Source organism: Saccopteryx bilineata, chromosome 2, assembly GCF_036850765.1.
Source record: "Saccopteryx bilineata isolate mSacBil1 chromosome 2, mSacBil1_pri_phased_curated, whole genome shotgun sequence".
In the NCBI taxonomy this organism is placed as follows: domain Eukaryota; kingdom Metazoa; phylum Chordata; class Mammalia; order Chiroptera; family Emballonuridae; genus Saccopteryx; species Saccopteryx bilineata.
This window is the reverse complement of record NC_089491.1, coordinates 366672426-366697944: the sequence shown is the minus strand read 5'-3', so window position 1 is coordinate 366697944 and position 25519 is coordinate 366672426. Positions and strand designations below refer to the sequence as shown.

Genomic DNA, 25519 nt, shown 5'->3' with positions numbered 1-25519 from the left:
TATTTTATTTTTTAATGTATTTTTATTTTTTAATTTTATTTTCCCATTACAGTTTACAATCAGTAATATTTTGCATTAGTTTCAAGTATGCAGCATATAGGTTCGATAAATACATACATACAGGTTCAATACCTACAGGTTTGCTAATCATATACTTTACAAAGTGTTCCGCCTGAAATTTCCACCTGGCCCCATACATACGTATTACAGTATTACTGACTGTATTTCCTATGCTGTACTTTACATCCCTGTGACTATTTTGTAACTACCAATTTGTATTTCTTAATTCCTCACCTTTTTCACCTAGCCCCCAACCACCCTCTCTTCTGGCAAACCATCAGTCTGTTCCCTCTATCTGTGAGTCTGAGTCAATTTTATTTGTTCATTTATTTTATTCTTTAGATTGCACATATAAGTGAAATTGTGTGGTATTTGCCTCTCCCCATTTGACTTATATCACTTAGCATAATACCCTCTAGGTCTATCCATGCTGTCACAAGCTAGATGTCAATATCATTTCATTCTTTTTCATGGCCAGGTAGTATTCCGTTGTGTAATTGTACCACAGCTCTTTTAATTCACTTGTCTATTGATGGTACTTGGATTGCTTTCATATCTTGGCTGTTGTAAATAATACTGCAGTGAACATAGGGGTGCATATATTCTTTTAAATTACTGTTTTAGGTTTCTTTAGATATATTCCCAGAGGTGGAATCACTGGGTCATAAGGCAGTTCCATTTTTAATTTTCTGAGGAACCTTTATATTGCTTTCCACAGTGGCTGCACCAGTCTGCATTCCCACCAACAGTACACAGGAGTTCCTAAAAAGGGTTCCTTTAAATGTTTGAAAACTATTTTGTTAATATTGCATTCATGCCTTACTTCCTTAAAAGTTATTTCTCTTTAAATTGATTGCATATGTCTATTTTGATTCATTATGTATCAATTCTATTGTTTAACAGTATAATAATGATAAAAATAATAAATGTCTTATTTCCTTCATTTTCAACACTATTCCCCTTTCATTTATAAGGTAGTACAAGGAATAGTCTCTAAAAATGGCCAACAGTGAGTAAGGTGGTATTTAGAGTAGAAACTGCTTAGACCAAAAGCCAGTGATTTTGCATCAGAATTTTCAAAGTACATATGCCCTGCTTTCAGGACATGGTATTCAGTAGATGTTAAGAAGACATTCCTGGCCCTGGCCGGTTGGCTCAGCGGTAGAACGACGGCCTGGCGGGGGACCCGGGTTCGATTCCCGGCCAGGGCACATAGGAGAAGCGCCCATTTGCTTCTCCACCCCCCCCCCCTCCTCTGTCTCTCTCTTCCCCTCCCGCAGCCAAGGTTCCATTGGAGCAAAGATGGTCCGGGCGCAGGGAATGGCTCCTTGGCCTCTGCCCCAGGCGCTAGAGTGGCTCTGGTCTCGGCAGAGCGACGCCCCCGGAGGGGCAGAGCATCGCCCCCTGGTGGGCAGAGCGTTGCCCCTGGTGGGCGCGCCGGGTGGATCCCGGTCGGGCGCATGCAGGAGTCTGTCTGACTGTCTCTCCCTGTTTCCAGCTTCAGAAAAATACAAAAAAAAAAAAAAAAGAAGACATTCCTGCTCTGTGTGCACTAAACATTGAAAATCTACTACCTTAAATTCTCTTTCTGATAAAGATTAGAGAAGAAAAGCTAAGGAAAAACAATATACATTTATGTGGTTTTTATTGACACATGTATCATTAGAAAATTCTGGAATAAAACTGAAAGTAAAAAACTGAGTCCATACACCCCAGATCATTGCATTAGTTTATAGCCACTTCCGGCGGTGGTTGGCACTGCCTGCTGGTAGCGGTGAGGGCTGGGGGTGTGGCTCTGTCTGCGTTCACAGACCTAGCAAGTCTTCACCTCACCTTTATCTTCTTTATTCTTTTGTCACTGATTCTGGCATTTTGCAGCAGTAATTAATATATTTTGAGTCTCTATACACAGAAATGTACTAGGTTTTTGGGAAACCAACTCAGTTTTTTCAATGTTATGCCAGGGGAAGAAGATTGGGCAAAATGATGGCAGTAGCTAACACAATTAGCAAAAAATGTGCGTGCTAATTCTTTTCTCAACCCCCCCCCCAATTGAAAGAAAGGAAATCTGACAAGAGAAAGATTTCCAGGAAGCAAGCAACGTTTCTGGTTTCAATTTCTTCAAAATCAAAAGCACCCAAAATAAAACAGACCACGTTTTTTAAAATATCTCCACAGAGCCAAATAATGAATGCGTAATTTTTAGCATGAAAACTGGCCTGAAGTACACTTCAAAAACTGGATTGGAGCAGCCTTAGTGCCACATCCATAACATCATGACTGCCAGTACTACCTATAAATGTGCTTATAATTTCAACTGCAGTCAAGGGGTTTACTAGAAGACAATGTGAAAATAACTATCTTACATTTCTATCTGTATTCTGCAGTGTTGCCAATTTTGTACGAGTATTTGTTTTGATCAGAAGATACTTTCACGTCCATGTGTTCTACCATCGAGAATTGTTTTCCTATGAGTGGTTTGCCCTCATTCTTATAACTACCACCAACACCCTTTGTTTTATGAACCTGTTGTAAAACCCAGGGTAACTATTTGAGGGTCCTAGGAGATAATATAATGTGGATGTCACCTTCAAGAAGTTTAAAGAGTTTTATTTTTTTTAATGTAGTATAGTTTGGACACATCATTCAGCATAATTTTCCAGATGGAATTGTTTTTCCAATTAGGAGTTTGGACTGCAGTCCACTTGTGCCTCCCAGAGTCCAGTTCAGCAAGCCTGCTCAGCAGATCTTTTACAGCCCATTTGAATTTAACATGTGAATTGCTCGTTCTTTGTTTCCCAGTTCAAATCCTGTGCTGAAGAACATGTGGCCCGAAGGCAAACTGAGCATCACAGAGGTGACCAAGCGACCCCTGACCGCTGCCACCTTATTTAAGAATTCCATGATTGCTTTAGTAGACAACCTGGCATCAAAGGTAATTATTGTCTTTTCTAAATACCCATGTTAATTCATGGGTTCCCTCTTGCTATATGTTATAGAGACTGTATGTATAGTTTGCTTTGTAGGTAATTATATTAAGTCAGATGGAAGAATATATATTTAAAGTGAAAGTTATGGAATTTTTATTCTTGGGTTATTTATTTGTTTTTTGTGTTTTTTTTTGGTAATTAGAGTAAGTCAAATTGAAGACTATGTATTTAAAGTTAATGTTATGATAGAATTTTTATTCTGATTTTTAGGTAGTTATAGTAAGTCAAATTGAAGAAGATATATTTAAAGTGAATGCTAAAATAGAATTTTTTATTTTTTTGTTGTTGCTAATGTGGCTGGGTGAAATAGTTGTTTGTGTCCCAGATAAAAAATTTTTATAAACTCAGGCTTTTTATCCTACTGTTGTCAGAGGGAAAGTCTTAGTAAGAAATCTAATATCTATATAACCATAAATTATGGCATATGCCTTACAAAAAATGAACTTTATGTCTGTGCTAACAATAAGGCTGGCTTAAGAACAATCTTGAATTAAATTATAACATGCCATCTATATATCCTATCTAAATATAAAGTGACTAGATAGAGTTTTAAAATGGAGTTTGACTTATCATATTGTCCTAGGTTGTTTTAAATAGTTGAAATGAAAAGACGGCTTATTGACAGTGTGTCAGCTTTTTATTGTTCCTTTGACATCTAATCCTGTTTGATAACTTTAGTCTGGTGCGTTTTGTTTATTTTTTAAAGAACAGACTTTTACTCTTAACTGCTGCTGCTGACAAGTTTGATAAATTAGGCAGCATTTTGGAACTCATTATTTTTTGTTCCTTTATTGTTACCTTTCTCTTTTGGTGCTTTTCCTGTGTATTTTCTTCTCATTATTATCTTTAAAATAATTTAAAAAAACACCCAGCTTTCTCTCTTAAGAATTTATATGGTTTCTGGTTGCTTCACTGGGGCTGGATTAGGCAGATGTCACAAGAGCGTGTCTGTTCAGTAGCTGTCTAGTTCTTTCCGTCAGGATGCTGAGGCCTCAGGTGACAGCGAGTTAGCACTGTTTGTTGGTTTGCACGCTCAAACCTCCAGAAAGGGCGGGGTACGGACACCAGAAGCAAAGACTAGCTTCGTTGGAACTCGTCCCCTTGTCTCTCAGCTTCTCTGCCTGTCAGCTTCAGCCCGCCTCACCCAGCAGGAGGCACGCGTCCCTAATGGGAAGGCACATGACACTAGAAATAGAGCCGAACACAGAATTTTATAAAATATATATTTATAAAATATATCACTTATAAATACTGTATATACTGTTTATAAAATATATTAGATTTATTAGGTATAAAAGCATCACTTTTCTAAAATTGGTAGTTAAACATGCATTTTTTAAAAAAATAAAAATACTAGAACCATCTATACTTTCTGTATAGGGATTACATTCGGTTGCTAATAAAAGAGACTTCATCCTTAATCAAACCCCCCCCCAGCAAGTTCATAGCTTAAACTTGAGGGACCTTTATTTCTTCCTCCTGTAAGGGAAGTTATAGAAGAAAGTATGGCAGGACTGGTAGAGCAGCTCTAGGGTCATTAGGGACCCAGGTTCCTCCTGTCTTTCTGCCCTGCAGTCCTGTACCTGTCATTCACCCGCCTGGTCTGAGCGGGCAGGGAGCTTCTTCCTCCTACCAACACTTCCCGGAAGTCTCAGGCTCCACTTCAGTGGCAACTCATCTGTTATACCTCATTGCCAGGGAAGCTGGGAAGTGCATTTTTATTCTAGTCAGCAGTGTACACCCAGCTAGAAATAAATATTCTGTGTTAAAATGGGAAAGAGAAACTGGATATGAGGTAGGCAACAAGCCTAACAGTCTTTGCTATAGCTTCCCATCTGCATGTTTATGGAGGTGGGGGCATGAGGGAGAGAGCAGGGATAGGCTAAAGAATATAGACAACAGAAGGCAGGAAGATGGGTGGGACAGAAACAAAAGGGAAATGTTGATTACATTTAGAAAATACAGTAGTGCAATAGAAGTAATTCTAAATAATTGGTATTCGCCATCAATATAAATAGAAAAAGCAGACTACATAGATAGTTGGAAAATCTACCTGTAGGACATACCTAATTAACACTATGCAGGAAGATTATAAGCAAAGAGGTAAAAATATATTAAGTTCTTCTCCCCCACCCCCACGGAAAAAGAAACTGGTTAAAAGCAATGTTAATATGAGAAAATATAGAACTTACGGGTGGAAAAGGTATTAACACAAATAAAGAGACTAATAATAAAAAGAAAATGCCCAAGACAGTAAAGCCATTTTGAGCTAGGTACCTAATTACATAGCCATGATAATACAGGAACTCTATAAAGCAAAAGTACCTGAAAATTTTTAAAGGAAAAATTGACAAGTACACAACCATAGTGGGATCTTTTAAACCAGATCTACCAGAAACTGATAGATCAAGCAGACAAAAACCTTAGTAAGAATGCAGAAGCTTTGAAAACCAGATTTAAACTTTTATCTAATAGATCAAAATAACTCTGTACCCAGGGCACAGGAAAGATATATTTAAGTATACGTGGAACATTTGCAAGAATTGACCACAGGCTATATCACAAAGGAAGTCTTAATCATTTTAAGAAATGTATATACATATACACTCTCCATCCTCAGCAAATAAAAAAAAAATCAGCATTAAAAATTTTTTTAGCCTGACCAGGTGGTGGCACAATGGATAGAACTTTGGACTGGGACGCGGAAGACCCAGGTTCGAAACCCCAAGGTCACCAGCTTGAGCACAGGCTCATCTGCTTTGAGCAAGGCTCACCAGCTTGAGCTCAAGGTCACTGGCTCGAACAAGGGGTCACTCTGTCTTCTGTAGCCCCCCCTGGTCAAGGCACATATGAGAAAGCAATCACTGAACAACTAAGGTGCCGCAATGAAGAACTGATGCTTCTCATCTCTTCCCCTTCCTGTCTGTTTGTCCTTGTCTCTCTCTCTGTCACTAAAAAAAATAAAAATAAAAATTTAATGTGCTTAGGTACTTAAAGCTCTTTTAAATAATTCAGGCCGAAGAGGAAATCACAGTGGAAATTACAAAATATCTTGAACTACATGACAAAGAATTTTTCAGAATTTGCAGGAAACTGATAAAGTGGTCTACTTGTTACACCTTAAAAAAAAAAACAAAAAACAAGGAAGATGGAAAGGAAAGGATTTAAGTTTTCAAGAAGCCAGAATGGCAACTCCAAAGAAAATGTACAGAAGAAAATAGATTTTAATAGCAAAAGTTTAAAGTAATGGAAAGATTAAAAATTTGATCAAATAGACAAATCTTTTATGAAACTCATTGTCAAAAGAAGAAAACAATATTATGAATGAGAAAAGGATACAACTTCAGATGTTACAGAGATTTTAAAAAGCATCAGACTATTATTATAAGCAATTGTATGCCAATGAATTTGCAAAATTTGTTTTTTAGAAAAATATATTACCAAAATTAACTCAAGAAGAAACAGAAAGCCTGAATATTAAAGATTCTAAATCACTAATCAGAAGTCTGCCTTCCCCCAACTCTGCCAAGCACATCAGCCCTGGACGGTTTTACAGACCCTTCAAGGGGCCAGTAATCCCTCTCGTATATCAACTGTTTTGGAAGATGGGAAGAAGAAAGGTCACCGTCTGACTCATTTTGTGAGATATATATTGCCTTAGTACACGTTAATATTAGAAAATAAAATCAGAGACCAGTCTCATCTAGGAACATAGTAGACATAAAGATCTTAAAAATGTGAGTATTGCATTTTCTGGCAACATGATATGCTAAGTGCCCCCTAAAACTCTGAAAACAACTGAAATGTTAGGTAAATTATAAAAACCAACTTTTTGAATCCAGCCCTGAATGAACAAGAAAGCAAGGAAGATGCAGGGCAGGGGCTGAGGGAAGGCAGAAGTTAGCTGAGTAAAAGGGGGAAAAAATCAGAGCACTAAAGTTGCCTGTCCCCTTGGGGTGTTTGTTGAAGTAGGTAACTTTGAGTATAGTGATTCAAAGCCAGAAGCGAAGCCCAGGGCCTGCCCAAAGCAAGGTGTTCAATAAGAGATTATGTATGTACACATGCATACATGCATGCGTGCACGCGTGCACGTGCGCGCACACACACGGTGGTAAATCTCCAGAGGGCTGCCTCCTCAAAGGATTACATCTAGAGTAAACTAGAAATAATTCCTCATTATCTAAAAGGAAAACTGCCTGTCTTGGTCCTTGGCAATGATCCAAGAGGAGGTAGGTGAACATCTCATGAAAATGTATCCTTATAAGCTAGCTTTTATGAGGTTCCCAGTCCAAATTTGCACTACCTGGGTAGCCTGAAAAAGTTAAAGCCAACAACTCAGCCTAAAGTGGTCCAGGTCTGGTGTTGCCCCAGGCATCTGATAGAAGCAAGCATAGTTGTCGTTGTTATTTTTTCCTTGAGAAACTCACCTTCATACCAGACCTTAAAGGTAAGGTAAAGCTATAACAGAAATAAGATTTCACAGTAGAGAATCACTTACACACATGAAACAAGATGCCATATGTGAGAATCAGACTAAACAACAGATTTATACTCAGGAAACTACTTATACTGGAAGGATCAGAAACAGACTATAAGAATGTTTAATATGTTTCAAGAAATGAAAGGTCTAAAAATATGAGAAAGAGCAAGTATAACTAGGCAGTTAATAGACATAAACACTAAATAAAATTAAAAACTCAATGGATACATCGTATTAGACAAAGCTGAAGAGAGAATATTGAAATTAAAGAATTGAAGAAATTATCTAGAATTCTCAATGAGACCAAGAGATGAAACGGTAAGAGACATGGAAGATCAAATGAAAAGATCTGATACGCTTCTAATCAGAGGTATACAAGGAGAGAAGAAGATGGACAGAGCAATATTTGAAGATATGTGCTGAGACTTGCAAGAACAATGAAAGATATCTATCTACAGAGTCAGGAAGTACGCTGTATCCCAAGCTGGGAGAATTAAATCTGCATCTAGGCACCTCATGAAACCCAGAACATCAAAGACAAAGAAATACCTTAAAAGCAGATTCACTTCAAAGCAATAACAGGCTGAGAAAAAATAACGGTAAACCAAAATTCTATCCCAGCAATGTATTTTTCTAGAACAAAGACTTTCTTATAAAGTTAGAACCATACTAAAGGAAATTCTGAAGGCAGGAGAAAGAGTATACTAAATGAAAATCTGAAATGCAAAAAAGGAACAAGAAATTGGTAAATATGTAGGTATATATAACTAAACTGACTCTGCAAAGTAATATTTTATTGGATTACAAATATACATTAGAATTACATAGCACAACAATACTATATAGATAAGAAGGGTGGATGACTATAATTCAAGTATTTAATGTCCTTGGTTGCTCAGGAAAAGGATAAAAATATTGCTTTCCTTATAACTCTGATGTTACAAATGCATGTTAAATTTTCTAGTGTAGTCATTAAAAGAATAGTAATGAAATTATAACTTCCAAACTAGTAGAGGGCGAGGAAAGCCAGAATGAGAAAAAATAATGAGTCCTAAAAGCATGGGAAAGAGGAGACAAAAAAATATAAGAAAGCTAGGACAAGTAAAATGATAGGAATAAATCTAAATATATTACAAATTATATTGAATGTAAATGGGTAAAAATTCTCAAATCAGATAAAATAAAAATAATATAGGTAATTGCAATTTACTAATGGTATCTTCTCATAACAGAAAAGTTGAAGGTTTAAGTTAAAAAAAAAAGACACATCAGACAAACTCTTGACAGTCCGGGGTCACTTTAATCCAATTCCAAGGCCTGAGTGGTTCAGCAACGGCGGCCATCCCCTGAAGGTCAGCTTGTTTTCCATTCCCTTTCAACTCCCAGGCTTAGCTCTTCGGGATTCCAGACCAGCACTCAGAGTCCCTCGCCCGTGGTCTCGTTTTCCAGCTTTTCATCTCCTGGCCCCACAGGCGCAGAAGTAACGCTCAGCCTCATGGCTGCCTCTTCCACTTTTGTAATTTAACTTTTATGAGGCACAGAATTTGTCAAATTTAGGATTTATTAGGCTCAGTCTGAGAGTGAGAGACGAGATGGCGTTTATAAATTGAGACAGAATGCTGATTAAATGTAGAGAAAGTATTTCCACTAGACTCCTTATCTGGAGATTTTTATATTACTAAACAGGATGAAGAGTCCTTCTCCTATTCCTTAGTTGGTCATTAATGTCTTAAGTCAGCCTTACCACTTCCTGTGCGTAACCTGACAATACTATATATAGTAAAATTCCATTCAACTGGCTTCTGTTTAGTATAGTTACTTGTACTACTCAGTTGATACCTTATATTAGATTGCTTAGCCCACATGATTATATAAATAATTGAGTTCAAAATGTTTCACACTATAATTTTTTTTTTACCCCAGGGTCATTTAGAAGTCTATTTCTTAATTTCCGAACATATAAGATTTTCTAATCTCTTTGCTCTTGATTTCTAGCTTAATCTCATTTAGTCAGAAGATACACTCTATGACTGTAGTCCTCGTGCACCTGAAACCTTTATACTTTTGTTAACCAGTATCACCCCAATAAATTCAATAAAAAGGAGAAAAATTAAATAGATATAAAAATAATTTGCATTTAATATTCTATACATATAGTTCTTTAGGTGACGTTTGCTAATCATATTGTTCAATCTTTCTGCACTCTTACTGATTTCTTTGTTTTGTCAAAGCTGAAAGTGTGATAAAATTTGTAACTTTGAATTTGCTCTCCTTGTTGTACCTTCAATTTTTGCTTTAAATAGTGTAAGAATTGATTAGGCTTGTTCAAGTTAGAATAGTTATTTTTTCCTAGTGTTTGAGTCATTTATCATTGTGAAATGTCTATTTCTGTATTGCTTTTTTTGCTTACAGTCAGCTATGCATGAATAAAATGGTATACCAGCTTTCCTTTTGGCCAGGGTTTGCATGGCTATGTTCACCCTTTTACTTCAATTTTTTTGGTATTCTTATGTTTTAAATATGTCTCTAATAAATGGTACATAGTTTTGCCTGACCAGGAGGTGGCGCAGTGGATAGAGCGTCGGACTGGGATGCGGAAGGACCCAGGTTCGAGACCCCAAGGTCGCAAGCTTGAGTGCAGACTCATCTGGTTTGAGCAAAGCTCATCAGCTTGGACCCAAGGTCGCTGGCTCAAGCAGGGGTCTGCTGAAGGCCCACGGTCAAGGCACATATGAGAAAGCAATCAATGAACGACTAAGGTGTTGCAACGTGCAATGAAAAACTAATGATTGGCCTGACCTGTGGTGGCGCAATGGATAAAGCGTCGATCTAGAAATGCTGAGGTTGCCGGTTTGAAACCCTGGGCTTGCCTGGTCAAGGCACATATGGGAGTTGATGCTTCCAGCTCCTCCCCCCTTCTCTCTGTCTCTCCTCTCTCTCTCTGTCTCTCCCTCTCCTCTCTAAAAAAAAAATGAATAAATAAATAAATAAACTAAGCTTTAAATGGTACATAGTTTTGGTTTTTAATTGATTGTAACGATCTTTGTTCACTCACCCTTAATGAAGTTCCTGTATGTTGCATTTAAATCAATTATCACGGTAGTTCTTTCCTTTTTTTTTTTTTTTTTTTTTTTTTTATTTTTCTGAAGCTGGAAACAGGGAGAGACAGTCAGACTCCCGCATGCGCCCGACCGGGATCCACCCGGCACGCCCACCAGGGGGCGATGCTCTGCCCACCAGGGGGCGATGCTCTGCCCCTCTGGGGCGTGGCTCTGCTGCGACCAGAGCCACTCTAGCACCTGGGGCAGAGGCCAAGGAGCCATCCCCAGCGCCCGGGCCATCTTTGCTCCAATGGAGCCTCGGCTGCGGAAGGGGAAGAGAGAGACAGAGAGGAAGGAGAGGAGGAGGGGTGGAGAAGCAGATGGGCGCTTCTCCTGTGTGCCCTGGCCGGGAATCAAAACCCAGGACTTCTGCACGCCAGGCCGACGCTCTACCACTGAGCCAACCGGCCAGGGCCTAAATAGTGAACCTGTATACCTCTCTTTTTTCTTTTTTCTTTTTTTTAAATTTTTTAAAATTTTACTCATTTTTAGAGAGGAGAGAGAGAGACAGAGAGGGAGAGAGAGGAGAGGCCGAGAGAGAGAAGGGGGAGGAGCTGGAAGCATCAACTCCCATATGTGCCTTGACCAGGGTAGTTCTTTCTATTTGACTCTTCTATATTTTTTCTTTTTTTCTATTAAGTGAGAGGCGAGGAGGCAGAGAGACAGACTCCCACATGCACCCTGACTGAGATCCACCTGGCAAACCCCCTACTGGGCAATGCTCTGCCCATCTAGGGCCACTACTCTGCTTGCTCAGCAACCAAGCTATTAAAGCAAGGCCATAGAGCCATCCTCAGAGCCCGGAGCCAACTTGCTCAAACCATTTGAGCCATGGCTGCGGGAAGGGAAGATAGAGAATGGGGAGGGGTGGAGCAACAGATGGTCACTTCTCCTGTGTGCCCTGACCAGGAATTGAACCCAGGACATCCACAGGCCGGCCAAGGCTCTACTGCTGAGCCAACTGGCCTGGGCTATATTTCTTTTCTTTCCTTTCTAATTTTTTCGATTGATTATTGTAGCAAAAGGTGAACAAAATTCTGTTCCTTCTGCTTGACAGCTAAACCTCGATTAAATTTCTAGCTCTGTTCCTTTGTCAACCTACTAAGATGTCTATCAACTATATTACTAAGCAACATCACTTAATGACAACAATTACCACTGTTGATAAATTGCATCTGTACTGGGAGAACTATAAATGTCTGGTGGGGATGACATATAATACTTTGGGTTTCCTGAGTACAGTGACTCATGTATTAGACATGTCCCTTTCAAGGACCCTGGAAGCTATGCCTTTAAAGTTGTTTTAAGAGATATCAGCTTCTATCAGGCATAAGGCTTTTAAACCAAGGGCACTTCCCTTGCCCGCCTGGTGTGGCTCTCATTTCCTTGAACCCAAGCTGTCATGTGACTACTATGTGGACTGCTGCAAGGACCCTGCAGTACCTACTTACAGGCCATGTTCTTGTCCTGAGTAGACTTGTGCCAAGTGGGGCCTGCATCTTTTAAGTCAGCATGCTTAGTGAAACCTAAGGTGACACTCTTTCCAGGGCCCCCAACCCCTGCCACTCAGTGTTGCAATTACTTTTATTATTCTCTTTATTGTTTTGGGATATACTATTATATTGTTTTGGTGGTAACTTGAATTATATCATTCATGAATATAAAAATCTAATATTATTTATTACTTTTACCTCCTTCCTGGACAGTGTAAGTTCCAGAAAGCATTTTAATTGTTTGTCTTCCTCCCAACTTATTTGCTATTTTGGTTGTGTATTTTAACTATATAATTTTAAGCTAGTAAGATGATATAATCTTCATTATTACTACTACATATAGTCAATATTTGTTTAGATTTACTCAGTAATCATTTCTTTTTCCCTCTTTCTGCATCACTGACATTCGTCTTGAGACCATTTTTCTTCTGAACTTCATCCTATTTTGAGATCTGATGCGGTCAAATTCTGACTTTTTGTTTGTTTGTTTATTTACCTGAAAATATTTTATACTGTTTTCATTCTTGAATAATATTCTTGCTGGGTGTAAAATTTAGGCTGGCAGTTCCTTTTAGCACTTCAAAATTAATATGTGTTACTCTTCTGGATTCCATTGTTTCTTTTGAGAAGTCAGCTGTCAGTCTATGTGTTGCACCTCAAGGTAATTAGTCTGCTTTCCTCCAGCTGCTTTTCTTTGGTTTTCAGAAATTTTACCATGATGTACCTAGTTGTAGATTTTTTAAAATCCTGCTTGGAGTTTGTAGTATTTATTCAATTTGTAACACCTTGATTTTTTTAAAATCAGTTTTGGAAATTCCCTGGCTATTAGCTCTTCCGATATCACCTCTGCCCTGTCTCTCCTTCAGGACTATAGTTACTACATCTTCTCTGCCTCTTGACTTCCCTTTTTTTGTTTTCCATTTATTTTTTTATTTTTTTATTTTTCTGAAGTTGGAAATGGGGAGGCAGTCAGACAGACTCCCACATGCGCCTGACCGGGATCCACCCGGCATGCCCACCAGGGGCGATGCTCTGCCCATCTGGGGCGTTGCTCTGTTGCAACCAGAGCCATATCTGGGGCATTGCTCTATTGCAACCAGAGCCATTATAGCGCCTGAGGCAGAGGCCACAGAGTCATCCTCAGCGCCCGGGCGGCTGGGGGGGGGAGACAGAGAGGAAGGAGAGGGGGAGGGATAGAGAAGCAGATGGGCGCTTCTCCTGTGTGCCCTGGCCGGGAATCGAACCCGGAACTCCTGCACGCCAGGCCGACGCTCTACCACTGAGCCAACCGGCCAGGGCCTTGTTTTCCATATTTTTGATGCTTCATGTTTCATTCTACAAAATTTTTTCTCACCTTCCAGTTCACTATTTTTTTCTTCAGCTATTTCTCATCTACTCTTGTACTGATCTGCTGAGTTCTTAAGTTCCATTATTGTATTTTCAATCCTAGGTTTTCCATCTTGGTGTTCTTTTTTTAAATAGTTCCTTATTCTCTGAAAAAATCTCAGTATTGTCTTGTCATCTTGAGCATGGTAAGCATAGTGATTTTAATATCTTTATCTGGTAAGTTCAGTAGCTGGTTCCCAGTAGTTCTGTTTATTTTGTGTGTTGTTTTACAATTTTGTGCTGTCTTGGTTCCTTATGTGTCTGGCTAATTTTTATTTTGTTCCAAACATTTTATTTACAAAATTGTTTTAAGAAATAAGTAGAGACCCAAGTTTATATAATTTTTCTCCAAGGAAGATTTGCCTTTGCTACTTTTAGGCACTTAAGAGCACTAGTATTCCAAATACGCTATTTTAATTTTAAGGAGTGAAGTCATTCAAAGCTGAACTATGGTCCTTGTGATGGGCTGCCTACTTCTGAGTCACCTTTCTTGCTACTAGCAGACATTTTGGATCCCAGTCCAAAGTGGGAGGGGTTTATTCATGACCTTCCCTCTTCCAGGCCCTAGTCTCTAATCCAGGGGTCCCCAAACTTTTTACACAGGGGGCCAGTTCACTGTCCCTCAGACCATTGGAGGGCCGGACTATAAAAAAACTATAAACAAATCCCTGTGCACACTAAACATTTTATTTTAAAGTAAAAAAACAAAATGGAAACAAATACAATATTTAAAATAAAGAACAAGTAAATTTAAATCAACAAACTGACCAGTATTTCAATGGGAACTATGGGCCTGCTTTTGGCTAATGAGATGGTCAATGTCCGGTTCCATATTTGTCACTACTAGCTGTAACAAGTGATATGATGCACTTCCGGAGCCGTGACGCATGTGTCCTGCATCACTGGAAGTAGTACTGTACGTGAGCGACGCATACAGTACTCCAGGAGCACAGGATGCATCTCACTGACCACCAGTGAAAGAGGTGCTCCTTCCAGAAGTGCGGCAGGGGCCAGATAAATGGCCTCAGGGGGCCGCATGTGGCCCGCGGGCCGTAGTTTGGGGACCCCTGCTCTAATCTCTGCCTCACTAGCCCCATGACACTGTCAGAACCACCACTCAGATCCCATTTACCTGCTCTGAAGATGGCAAATTCCCCCAGGAAAGAGGAGGTCTTCAACCTGGGCTGTTCTCCGTGGCTTCCAGCTGCATAATTCTCCACTATCTTGTTAGCTCTCCAGTATCTTGAAGCAAAGGTGTTACATATTTTATTTGCCTTTCTTTGATGTCCCCAACATTGGTGGTGGTATAAACTACCTAGTCTGTGATTACTAAGATAGAAGCCTTAATATCCTCAGTTAATCATAAATTAGTTTATTAGGCCCAGAGAGACTTGAGCATAATGAGTTAAGAACAAAGATCTGGGATCCAAGTGTCCTGATGCTGTGTAATGCTTATACCAGTACCAAAGCATATGGATAGACCTGGTAGCGTTTCAGTATTTTCTGTGCTTAATGCCACCTTTCTTAGTTTATTCAGCAAGCAGTAAAGATACTGTATCCCAGAAAACACAGAAAAATCCTTAAAAGTAAACAGCATTCCCACCCTAATTTCCACTTCCCATTAAATTTGCTTTAAATTTATTATAAGCCCTTTTTTTAAAAGCAAACTACAGCCTTCCTGTATAAATGCTACATTTGAAGACCATTTCAGATTTAGTGAACATTTTGTTCACCCATCACTGTTCTTCAAAGTAAGGGTCTGCTTGTGCTTTATAATATCAATCTTCTGCTTAATAGCTAAGCCAAGGATTGGTTTTTCAGAATTGGGAAGAATTATCAGTGATCTCATGCATAAAAAAAAAAAATCAGTCTAAAACGTAGTGCTTAAAACAATAATGGTATTACTTCTTGTGATTCGATTGTTGATTGGCCTACTTTGCTTACCTCACCTGGGCTCACCAAGGGGCTATAGTCAGCTGGAGCAGGACCACCTATAATGGCTCAGTCGCACAGCATGGCTGGGTGACTAGAGGGCTCAAAAACACGGCCTCTTCTTCACACAGTCTTTAGTCCTGGGCTTCTTCACATGACAGAAGTGTCCCCAGAGCACAAAACTTCTCAAGGCTGTTTCTACAAGTAACCCAGTGTCATTTCTGCCACAATCTGCTGGTTTAAGCAAGTCACAAGGCCACCTCATTCAAGAAGTGGGATGGAAACTCCAGCTCTGGATGGAGGTGCTACAAAATACCGTGGTCATGTTTTTCAACCTGCCACAGATAAGGTGGACAAAGGCAGATGTGCTACACAGAATAATGGCCCCTGTATTTCAGCAGCAGTTCTCTTGACACCAACGACCCAGAACAGATAGATGAATAGATACAGAATGATGAGATCTGGATGTCCTGAGAGCAGGAACTGCTGTCCTGGAGGAGTCAGGGTGCATCACCCTCTTAGTACATTGATATGTTCCCCATCCAGGAAGTTCCATGGAACCTTGGTGTCCTGAAGTTTTGTGGGTTGTTTGTTTGGTTTTTTATCAAGACTTCACTGTGTAAGCATGATTGATTAGATCACTGGCCACTGATTAAACACAATCTTCAGCCCCCCTTCTCTCCCCAGAGGTCAGACAGCTGAAAGTTGCAGCCCTCCAGTCATCTGAAGGGATCTTCTGGTGACCAACCTCCATCCTGAAGCTGTTTAGGGGCTGGGCATAAGTCATCTCATTGGCATAACAAAGATATTCCTATCACTGTGGAAACTCAAAGGTTTTTGAAGTTCTATTCCAGGAACCAGGGACAGAGATCAGAGAGAGATTTTTTAAATTATACCACAGCCCCCCAAGGATATCTATATCCTAATCCCCAGAACCTGTGAACATGGTATAGTTGCCAATGGAGTTAAAGTTGCCAATCAACAGACCTTACAACAAATCCTGTGTTATCCACATGAGCCTACTATAAATACAAGAATCAAATGAAAGAGGGAGGCAGAAGAGTCAGACCAGAGAGATGGCATCAGGAAAAGGACTCAATCGGCCATTGCTGGCTTTGAAGATGGAGGGAGGCCACAAGCCAAGGAATGTGGGCAACCTCTACAAGCTGGAAAAGATAAGAAAACAGGTTCCAAGAAATTAGAGCCCTGCTGACACCTTGATTTTTAGTCCAGTGAAATCATGTCAGACTGCTGACCCCAGAACTAGAGGAGAATAAATTGGTGCTGTTTTAAAACACTTAAGTTTGTCATAATTTGCTACAGCAGTAACAGCAACTAATACAGCAGGGTTTAAGAGAAGTAAGAAAATGGTATTACTTTCCATCATGGAAAGCAGCATAAATCTATACTTAGAGCTTCCTGTTTAGATGTTGAAAACCTATTCTGTTCAAAATGCAAGTTAATTCATGTTCTCCCACTCTCTCTTCCTAAATTATTTACTACTCCTTTTTTTACCTCCAAGACCTCAGTGCAGCTCAAAACTACCCCATTTAACTACAGAGGACTCATCAAATTAATTAAAGTACATCTGCGTGTCTGACAGATAATAGATTCATAGAAGGGAAAGTAACTCTTACACTGATAAGTAGGACACATTTGACCTCATTGATTCATCTGGTGAGAATTTATTATCTTCAGTGGACCAGGCTCTATGCCAAACTCAGTTGTATATTTAAAAGGAGTTATTATCTAACACACTGGTAGTCAACCTGGTCCCTACCGGCCACTAGTGGGCATTCCAGCTTTCATCATGGGCGGTAGCAGAGCAACCAAAGTATAAATAAAAAGACTTAACTATAGTAAGTTGTTTTATAAAGATTTATTCTGCCAAACTTAGTGAAAATCTGACATAAAGTACTTGATAAGTAATTATTATTATATGCTTTAACTTGCTGTAACTCTGCTTTATAAATTTTATAAAGTAAAGTTACTTCCCTACTTTATAAATCACCATTACTGTGGAACCGATGGGCAGTTAGAAAATTTTACTACTAACAGATATAAAAGTGGATGGTGGGTATAAAAAGGTTGACTACCGGCCCTGGCCGGTTGGCTCAGTGGTAGAGCGTTGGCCTGGCGTGCGGAAGTCCCGGGTTCGATTCCCGGCCAGGGCACACAGGAGAGGTGCCCATCTGCTTCTCCACCCCTCCCCCTCTCCTCCCTCTCTGTCTCTCTCTTCCCCTCCCGCAGCCAAGGCTCCATTGGAGCAAAGATGGCCCGGGCGCTGGGGATGGCTCCTTGGCCTCTGCCCCAGGCGCTAGAGTGGCTCTGGTCGCAACGGAGCGATGCCCCAGAGGGGCAGAGCATCACCCCCTGGTGGGCAGAGCGTCGCCCCCTGGTGGGCATGCCGGGTGGATCCCGGTCGGGCGCATGCGGGAGTCTGTCTGACTGTCTCTCCCCGTTTATATTGTAGCTTCAGAAAAATACACACACACACACACAAAAAAAGGTTGACTAACCCTGATCTAACGCATGGTACAAAATGTAATTGGCACAGAAAGGACTTTTTTGCTAGACTGTTCAAGTCACTGATGCCTACCGGTGGTTTTGTAACTTCTCTGCTTACATATTCAGAAATTTTAAATGTTGAATATGGTCATAAATTTTCATCTTTTTCAAAAGCACAAACTAATACATTAATAATAATGGCTGACACTAATGGAGCATTTAAAACGTAACAGGGCTGTGCTTAATATAAGGTCTACCAGAAAGTTCTGTCCGTTTTTGGAATAAAACAAAATACAAATTTTTCTTACCATCAATAAACTTCATTAAATAATATAATTGCCATTATTATTAATGATTTCTTGCCAGTGTGAGGGCAATTTGTATATCCCATTTTTGAAAATTTTTTTATCTTTTGATGCGAAAAATTGAACCAGTGCTTGTTTGATATCTTCTTCATTTTTGAATTTTTTGCCCTTCAAAAACTTTTGTAAGGACAAAAACAAGTGATAGTCGGAGGGTGCTAAGTCCGGGGAATATGGTGGATGCGACACACATGCTTCTGTAGCATTTCTTCTTGTTGAAATTCGTAAAAATTACAGTGGCATAAATGAACTTTATCAGTAGCCATGGGTATACTATTGCTTCATACATAAGACTAACGTGAATCAACTTTGTTTTAGTTAATTTGCTACGTCTGTATGTATACATTAAGTGATAAAAATAGAGAGGCACACATGCACCAAATAAACATGTGCTTACGTGTCGAAACTTGTGATAGAAACGGACAGAACTTTCTGGTAGACCTTATATTTTACATCTTCACCACAAAGTTCATCTTCACCACGGCTCCTGCCTATTTCTGGTACCCCACCTGTTACTTTTTGAGTGTGTTTCTGTAAACACACAAAAACTTCGCGTTCGCGTATCTCAGTTATTTACTCCCTAGTTTGATCCCCTTTCTGCTAGTCTTTTCTTTTTTATTTATTTATTTATTTATTTATTTTTGAAGCTGGAAACGGGGAGAGACAGTCAGACAGACTCCCGCATGCGCCCGACCGGGATCCACCCGGCACGCCCACCAGGGGCGATGCTCTGCCCACCAGGGGGCGATGCTCTGCCCCTCCGGGGCGTCGCTCTGCGGCTACCAGAGCCATTCTAGCGCCTGGGGCAGAGGCCAAGGAGCCATCCCCAGCGCCCGGGCCATCCTTGCTCCAATGGAGCCTTGGCTGCGGGAGGGGAAGAGAGAGACAGAGAGGAAGGAGGGGGTGGGGATGGAGAAGCAAATGGGCGCTTCTCCTATGTGCCCTGGCCGGGAATCAAACCCGGGTCCCCCGCACGCCAGGCCGACGCTCTACCGCTGAGCCAACCGGCCAGGGCTTCTGCTAGTCTTGATGAGCCCTAAAACATGGTAAAGCAAAATTTTAGCTGTATGCATGAGTGCTCCCAACCTTGAAGGGAAAGGAAGAATAACTACTTCATTAATAACGATGGATAGGCCCTGGCCGATTGGCTCAGTGGTAGAGCGTTGGCCTGGCGTGCAGGAGTCCCGGTTTCGATTCCCGGCCAGGGCACACAGGAGAAGCACCCATCTGCTTCTCCACCCCTCCCCCTCTCCTTCCTCTCTGTCTCTCTCTTCCCCTCCTGCAGCCAGGGCTCCATTGGAGCAATGTTGGCCCGGGAGCTGAGGATGGCTCTATGGCCTCTGCCTCAGGCGCTGGAATGGCTCTGGTTGCAACAGAGCAGTGCCCCAGATGGGCAGAGCATCGCCCTGGTGGGTGTGCCGGGTGGATCCCAGTCGGGCGCATTCGGGAGTCTGTCTGACTGCCTCCCCGTTTCCAACTTCAGAAAAAATACAAAAATAAATAAAAAAATAAGGATGGATATATGCCTGAGAAGCTAGAGAAACAGAGCTCAAGTTGGCACAATTAACAGTAATTGCATATAAGTGTCTTTAGTCTGGGAATTTCCTGAAACTTAACATTTGCTGATATATTTCTTTAGGAACCATATTATGTCCGTTGCATCAAACCCAATGACAAGAAATCCCCACAGATATTTGATGATGAACGTTGCCGGCATCAAGTTGAGTATCTTGGACTGTTGGAAAACGTCAGGGTGCGTCGGGCAGGATTTGCCTTCCGCCAGACATACGAGAAGTTTCTTCACAGGTGAGAACAGACTCAACGTAGAAACTTGGTTGCACACCAAGAATTACTGAATCTTCCCTATGTATGATAATGCATGAGCATCTGGATACTTGGTGAATGAATAAGAGTTGAATAAACTGCAGATATGAACAACTTTCCCAGAATCAGCAGAAAGAGTCTTCGTGAGTTCATGGTTATGGCCATGGGAGAAAAGTTTATTCACTGTGAGGAAATGTGGGCGTCGTCGTATAGTAGAAAAAACAAGGATTTGGAGTTACATCTGTGTTGGAATCCTGGCTGTACCATTCATTTGCTGCATAATATTGGGCCAGAAATATAATTCCTTTGATTCAATTTCTGCATTTGTAAAATGAGTAGAGGAACACCTACTTCATAAGGCTGGTGTTGTGAGGTCGAAATAACCTAAGTAAAAAGCCTAGGTACGTTATAGATGTTCAATTAATGTTGCTTATTATTACTGACATTGTTAACTACAGTTGACCCTTGAATAGCACAGGCGATAGGGGTACCAACATCCACACAGTTGAAAATTTATGTATAACATTTCACTCCCCCCAAATTAACTACTGATAGCCTATTCTTAACCAGAAGCCTTACCAATAACATGAACTGTTGATTAACTTATATCTTATATTAAATATGTGTTAATGGATTGGGTAAACAAGAGAGGAATGAAGGATGACAAGTAGATTTTGGCTTGAGCATCTGGGTAAGTGTGGTACCATTTGCTGAGATAAGGAAGATTAGGTAGAGAAGTTTGAGGAGGAGGGCATGGAACAAAGGGGCAAAGATGGAGTTAAAATCTATCTCTTGACCATGTTAGCTTTGAAATGCCTACTAAACATGTAGGTAGAAATATTAAGTAAACTATTAGGTTTATATATCTGGAGTAGGCAGATAGATATTTTTGTCATTAGTATATAGATTATATAAAAAGTCTTAGAACTGGCAGCTAAAGAAGAGGAGGAGGCCAACACTTAGGTTTGTGATCTCACATGAAGGAACCAGCCAAGAGAAAGAACAACCAATAAAGTAGAAGAAATACCAGGAAAGGGTTGAAGCCAAGAGAAGAAGGCATTTCGAGAAGGAAAGTGCAGTTGCCATACCAAGTGTTGCTGTGCATTCCAGCAAGATAAAAGCAGAGCCTAGCCATTAGATTTGGCAAGTTAGAGGTCATAGGAGAAGGGGCTGGGCAGAGCCCCATTGGAGCAGGGAGGGAAATGAAGCAAGGAGCTCGCTGCCTGTAGACAGACAGCTCAAGAATTTGTGCAGTGCGTTTTCCTTCCCGGCAGCACACCTGCCCCTTTCTTTCCCGCAGGCGTGCATCTCCCAAGCCCTAAGGGTCTCCACAGGACCTGCAACCAGGGGCGCAGTGGGCGGCAGCAGCTTGTCCCAGGATTACCCCCTGAACCTGTCTCCAAGGCCCCTTTCCTCTGACTTCCCAGTGAGCCAGAGCAGCCCTATCTAAGCTCTCGCCTGTAGCTTCTTCTACTCTAGGCCCTTCCCTGTTTCACTGCCCCTAGCTTTAATAAACATATTCTTAAAATGAGAAAAAAGACTTTCTACTGTGAATAAGAGCCTAGAAAAAATGGAAGCCGCAGCTGGAGTGGGGTGTGAGGTCAGGAGATACCGGAAAATGTTCGTACACAGGTGAGGACGACTCAGAACAGAGGGAGAAACCAGTGACGGAGGAGGGAGGGAGATCATCGAATAACAACATCCCCGAGAAGGTGGCAGGTGAAATCCCAAGCATGGGTGGAAGGTTTGTCAGCTTTTACAGGAGCTGGGACACTTCGCCTATAGCAACAGGACAAAGGCGGAGAACAAGAATACAGATGCCAGAAGGCTCAAAGGTCCACCGATGGCAGAGATGAAGACATTCCTATCTGATCGTTTGTTTCCTCGGTGACATAGGAGGCACAGTCAGAGCTGAGAGTGAGGACTGGGAGCAGTGGTGTACGAGGTTTGAGGGGAAGGGAGAACACGTATTTTGGAGAGCGGGAAAGCAAAGAGAGTGTTGGGTAGTAGGATTGCTCCGGGAAGATCTGAGTGCCCAGTTGAGATTTGAGCTTCAAAATGTAGCTGAGACCACCTGGCATGGTCTGCTTCTCTCTGCCAGTGCTCAGCTACTGCTGTGCAGGAGGGAGAGGGATCTCTCTAAATGGAGGCTCTTGGAATGAATAAAACTTTATAGCATAATAGCCTGGAAAAATGAAATTTAATTTTATGTTGATCTAAAAGTTTGGCTTCACACAAGACTGCTTTCCTTATTGAAATCACACTGTTCTAAAACTTCCTTTTTATTGAGTCTGTATAGCAGAAATGTTTTCAGGAGTAGAGGTCTGTTCATTCTGAGTCTTAATTTCAAACAATATCAAATTATATATTCATAGAAAGATGGCTAGTCCCTTGTTCTTGCTCTTAAAATTCTACCAATGGCTCATTCATAGAATTTGTATTTGTGTTGTCACATAAAGAAAATCAGCAGAAGTTGAATATTGGAATGAGCAGGGTAGGAATGGGTAACTGTAGGTTCCAGCTAAATTAAAAATATATTTATCTAAAATATGTATGTATCTAACTAAATATATAGATATTATCATAAGACAAAGTGGAAGCTGTGGAGAATAGCTGAAGTAAGACCGTAGCAAGTTTTCTTTGGAGGGACAAGGAGTTTTGCAAATGTATATCTTTACCAATCTTTAACTTGGGGGGGGGATTATTTTTCTTTCAACTCAGAATGTTGTGTTGTGCTTTTTGGCATGGAAGACATGCTATAAGAATTGGATTATGTGTTCTAATACGGTGAAAACAGAACAGATTTTAAAAACCTATGAATTTAAAATATGGTGGTCTCAGTAGTGCAAACTTAAATTTCCCATTCCTACTCCAGAACGTCCCCAAATAATATAAAATATGTACATTTCAAACCAACTAAATGCACAGCCACATTATGGAATCTAGAGGGAATTCTCAGAACCTGGAAAATGTGAATCACTCCTAAATACGCTAAGAGGCAGACAGACCCAGAAGTAAGCCAAGGTCGCGTTTTGAAGGAAAGGCTGCCTGATGAGGCCGGAGTTGCCAGGAAGCCATCTCAGCTGCTGTGCTGGAGTTGACCACAGCTGCAGCACTGGGGGGTTACTTTAATGGCCAGGACATGTAACCACCTCAGCAGCTGACATGCTAACATTATAGGCGTAACAGCCAAGACCCAGGAAGCAAAGATATCACTTACAAGAGCCAACACAGGCCCAGATAGACACAGACCCAAATGAACACTTGCTCTAGGTCACATGGCCAAGCAGCGGTAGAGCTGTGGTTAAACTCAGTTGGCTTCTGTGCCTACAACCTTTGACAGTGCATTGCCTCACAACAGAGTGAGTGTATGGCTTTCCAATCAAAGGAGAAAATAAATAATAAGCTGGAAGAAAGCAAACTCAGTCTATCCATGAGAAGACAGGGAAGGAAGCAACAATGAGAAGGCACACCTAATAGGAAATATAAAAGAAGAAGCTGAGGAAACTGAAGCATGTTAATAATCAGACATGTTTTAAATTAGCCTTTAAAAGATGGAAAGAATAGTGAAAGGACTGACATCTAATTACTGATTATTTAAGTTGAGATTAGTTCTTCTCTAGAATCATCTAGGAAGAGAAAACCGTGGGATGTGCATCTGGGAAAACAGCCTGTTCCTATTCAGCAGGCTGTGTTTATCTTCTTTACAGAAACGAGTTTGTTCAAATTGAGACATTGACATTTTATTGTCATACGGACTGAACTGTATTAACTGTGGGACATAGGGTGGAGTCGAAGGTGTGTAGGGAATTGGATTAATGTTTCCAGTGATGGGGGAGGAAGAATATTCTCCACACTGAATTTTTGCTTTGAGATTCTGTAGATCTTCTGTGTAAACTAGCTTTGAACCTATATATGTTTTTACTTGTCATCTTTTCTGTATTTTCATTCTTTCATTGAAAAAGAGAAAGATTTTAAATTGTACTAAGAACCTTACATGCAGCTAAAGTTTTTCAGGGAGGTAAAACTAGTTGTCAGAAAGCAGATGAGTTCGGTTTTTTAATTTGCAAGTTCAAGATGCCGGTTTGCTGGAGAACTGGGGTCATGCCCTCCACCCTCAGGGAGGAAGGCAGGACGGACACCTCTACCTGACGTGTCAGCGGAGCCGTGTGACCAGCAGGGCTGCTCCTAGTTTCTGCAGCGTGCCTAAGCTTCAAACACACACCATCACGACCCATGTTATAGCCCAGCATTGACTCTTATCCTGGTTTTATAATGAAATTTGGAAGGCTTCTGATTTGTTTCCTTTTTTCACATGATACTGTGTAGAATTATCTCTCTCTTCGTAGTAGAGCTCTGTCATTTGGTTTCCACTTCTGTCCCTATCTGGCAAGTGAGTAGGCTTTTAAATATATTTCCTCTTTCTTTCACTCAACAAATACCTATATTGTCATCGTGTGGCAGGCAATATGATATATAGTGGGGAACAAAGTGATGTCCCTGCCTTCGTGGTGCCCACAGACTAGTGAGATAGACTGGCGTTAAACAGATAAACCCACAAATCAGTATGCAGAATGGTGTAGAAAAAACCCACTTGGCAGCTGTAGAGAGGGTAATGGGTGTGAAAGTCGGTGGTTGAGGAAGGAAGATCAAGATAAGAGCTACAGAATAACAAGGAGCCAGCTTTTCGATGATTAAATTGAAAAGCATTCCAGGCAGTGGGAACAGTATATGCAAAGGCTCTATCTAATACCAGAAAGAGGCAACACACATTACAGGACCCTAAAGAAGGCCAATGTGATTGGAGTACAGTGATGAAGGGAAGGAGCAGTAATGAAAGCCTTTCCAGAAACTACTCTGGCTGCTGAGTATGCAGAGTGGACTGGGGAGGAAACGGACAATAAATTAGGATTCTGTTGAAGTAAAGTTGACCGTGGCTTAGATTAGGATTGTGGCAGTAAAGATGAGAACCGTTGAATTTTAAGTTTATTTTGGAGGTAGAGCCTACAGGACTTGGTGATAGGTTAGAAGAGATTACAGAGTAGAGAAGGGATCGAAGGTGATTCCCAGGATTCTGGCTTTAGTCACTGAGGGTCATTGGGGAGGGCAAGGCTGAAAGAGAAGTCTCAGATGCCTTCGAGATCTATGTGGGCATTGGATACGTGAGCCTGAAGCTCAGAACTGAGAACCTGGGTGGGGATACTAAATTCATGAATTGAAAAATGAAGTGGAGAGAATAGAGTAAGTGCTGTGGGGAAGGTATGCATAGAGAGAACAGGGCCTGATGGGAGCCCTGGGGAGTTCCAACGTGTGGGTCCAGTGATAGAGGAGCAGGAGCCGGAAAATGAGATTGAGGGGGAAATATCCAGCAAGACCAAGGGAG

At 40.9% G+C, this 25519-nt stretch overlaps 1 protein-coding gene across 1 annotated transcript in view; it reads left to right on the top strand.

Moving 5' to 3' along the window:
- Nucleotides 1–25519, top strand: part of MYO1D (myosin ID) — a 366899-nt gene that overhangs the window by 130976 nt on the left and 210404 nt on the right. Inside the window, exons 14-15 of the mRNA XM_066263321.1 lie at nt 2863–2995; nt 19952–20118. Coding sequence (XP_066119418.1) covers nt 2863–2995; nt 19952–20118 — 300 coding nt within the window. The remainder of the gene's footprint in view (nt 1–2862; nt 2996–19951; nt 20119–25519) is intronic.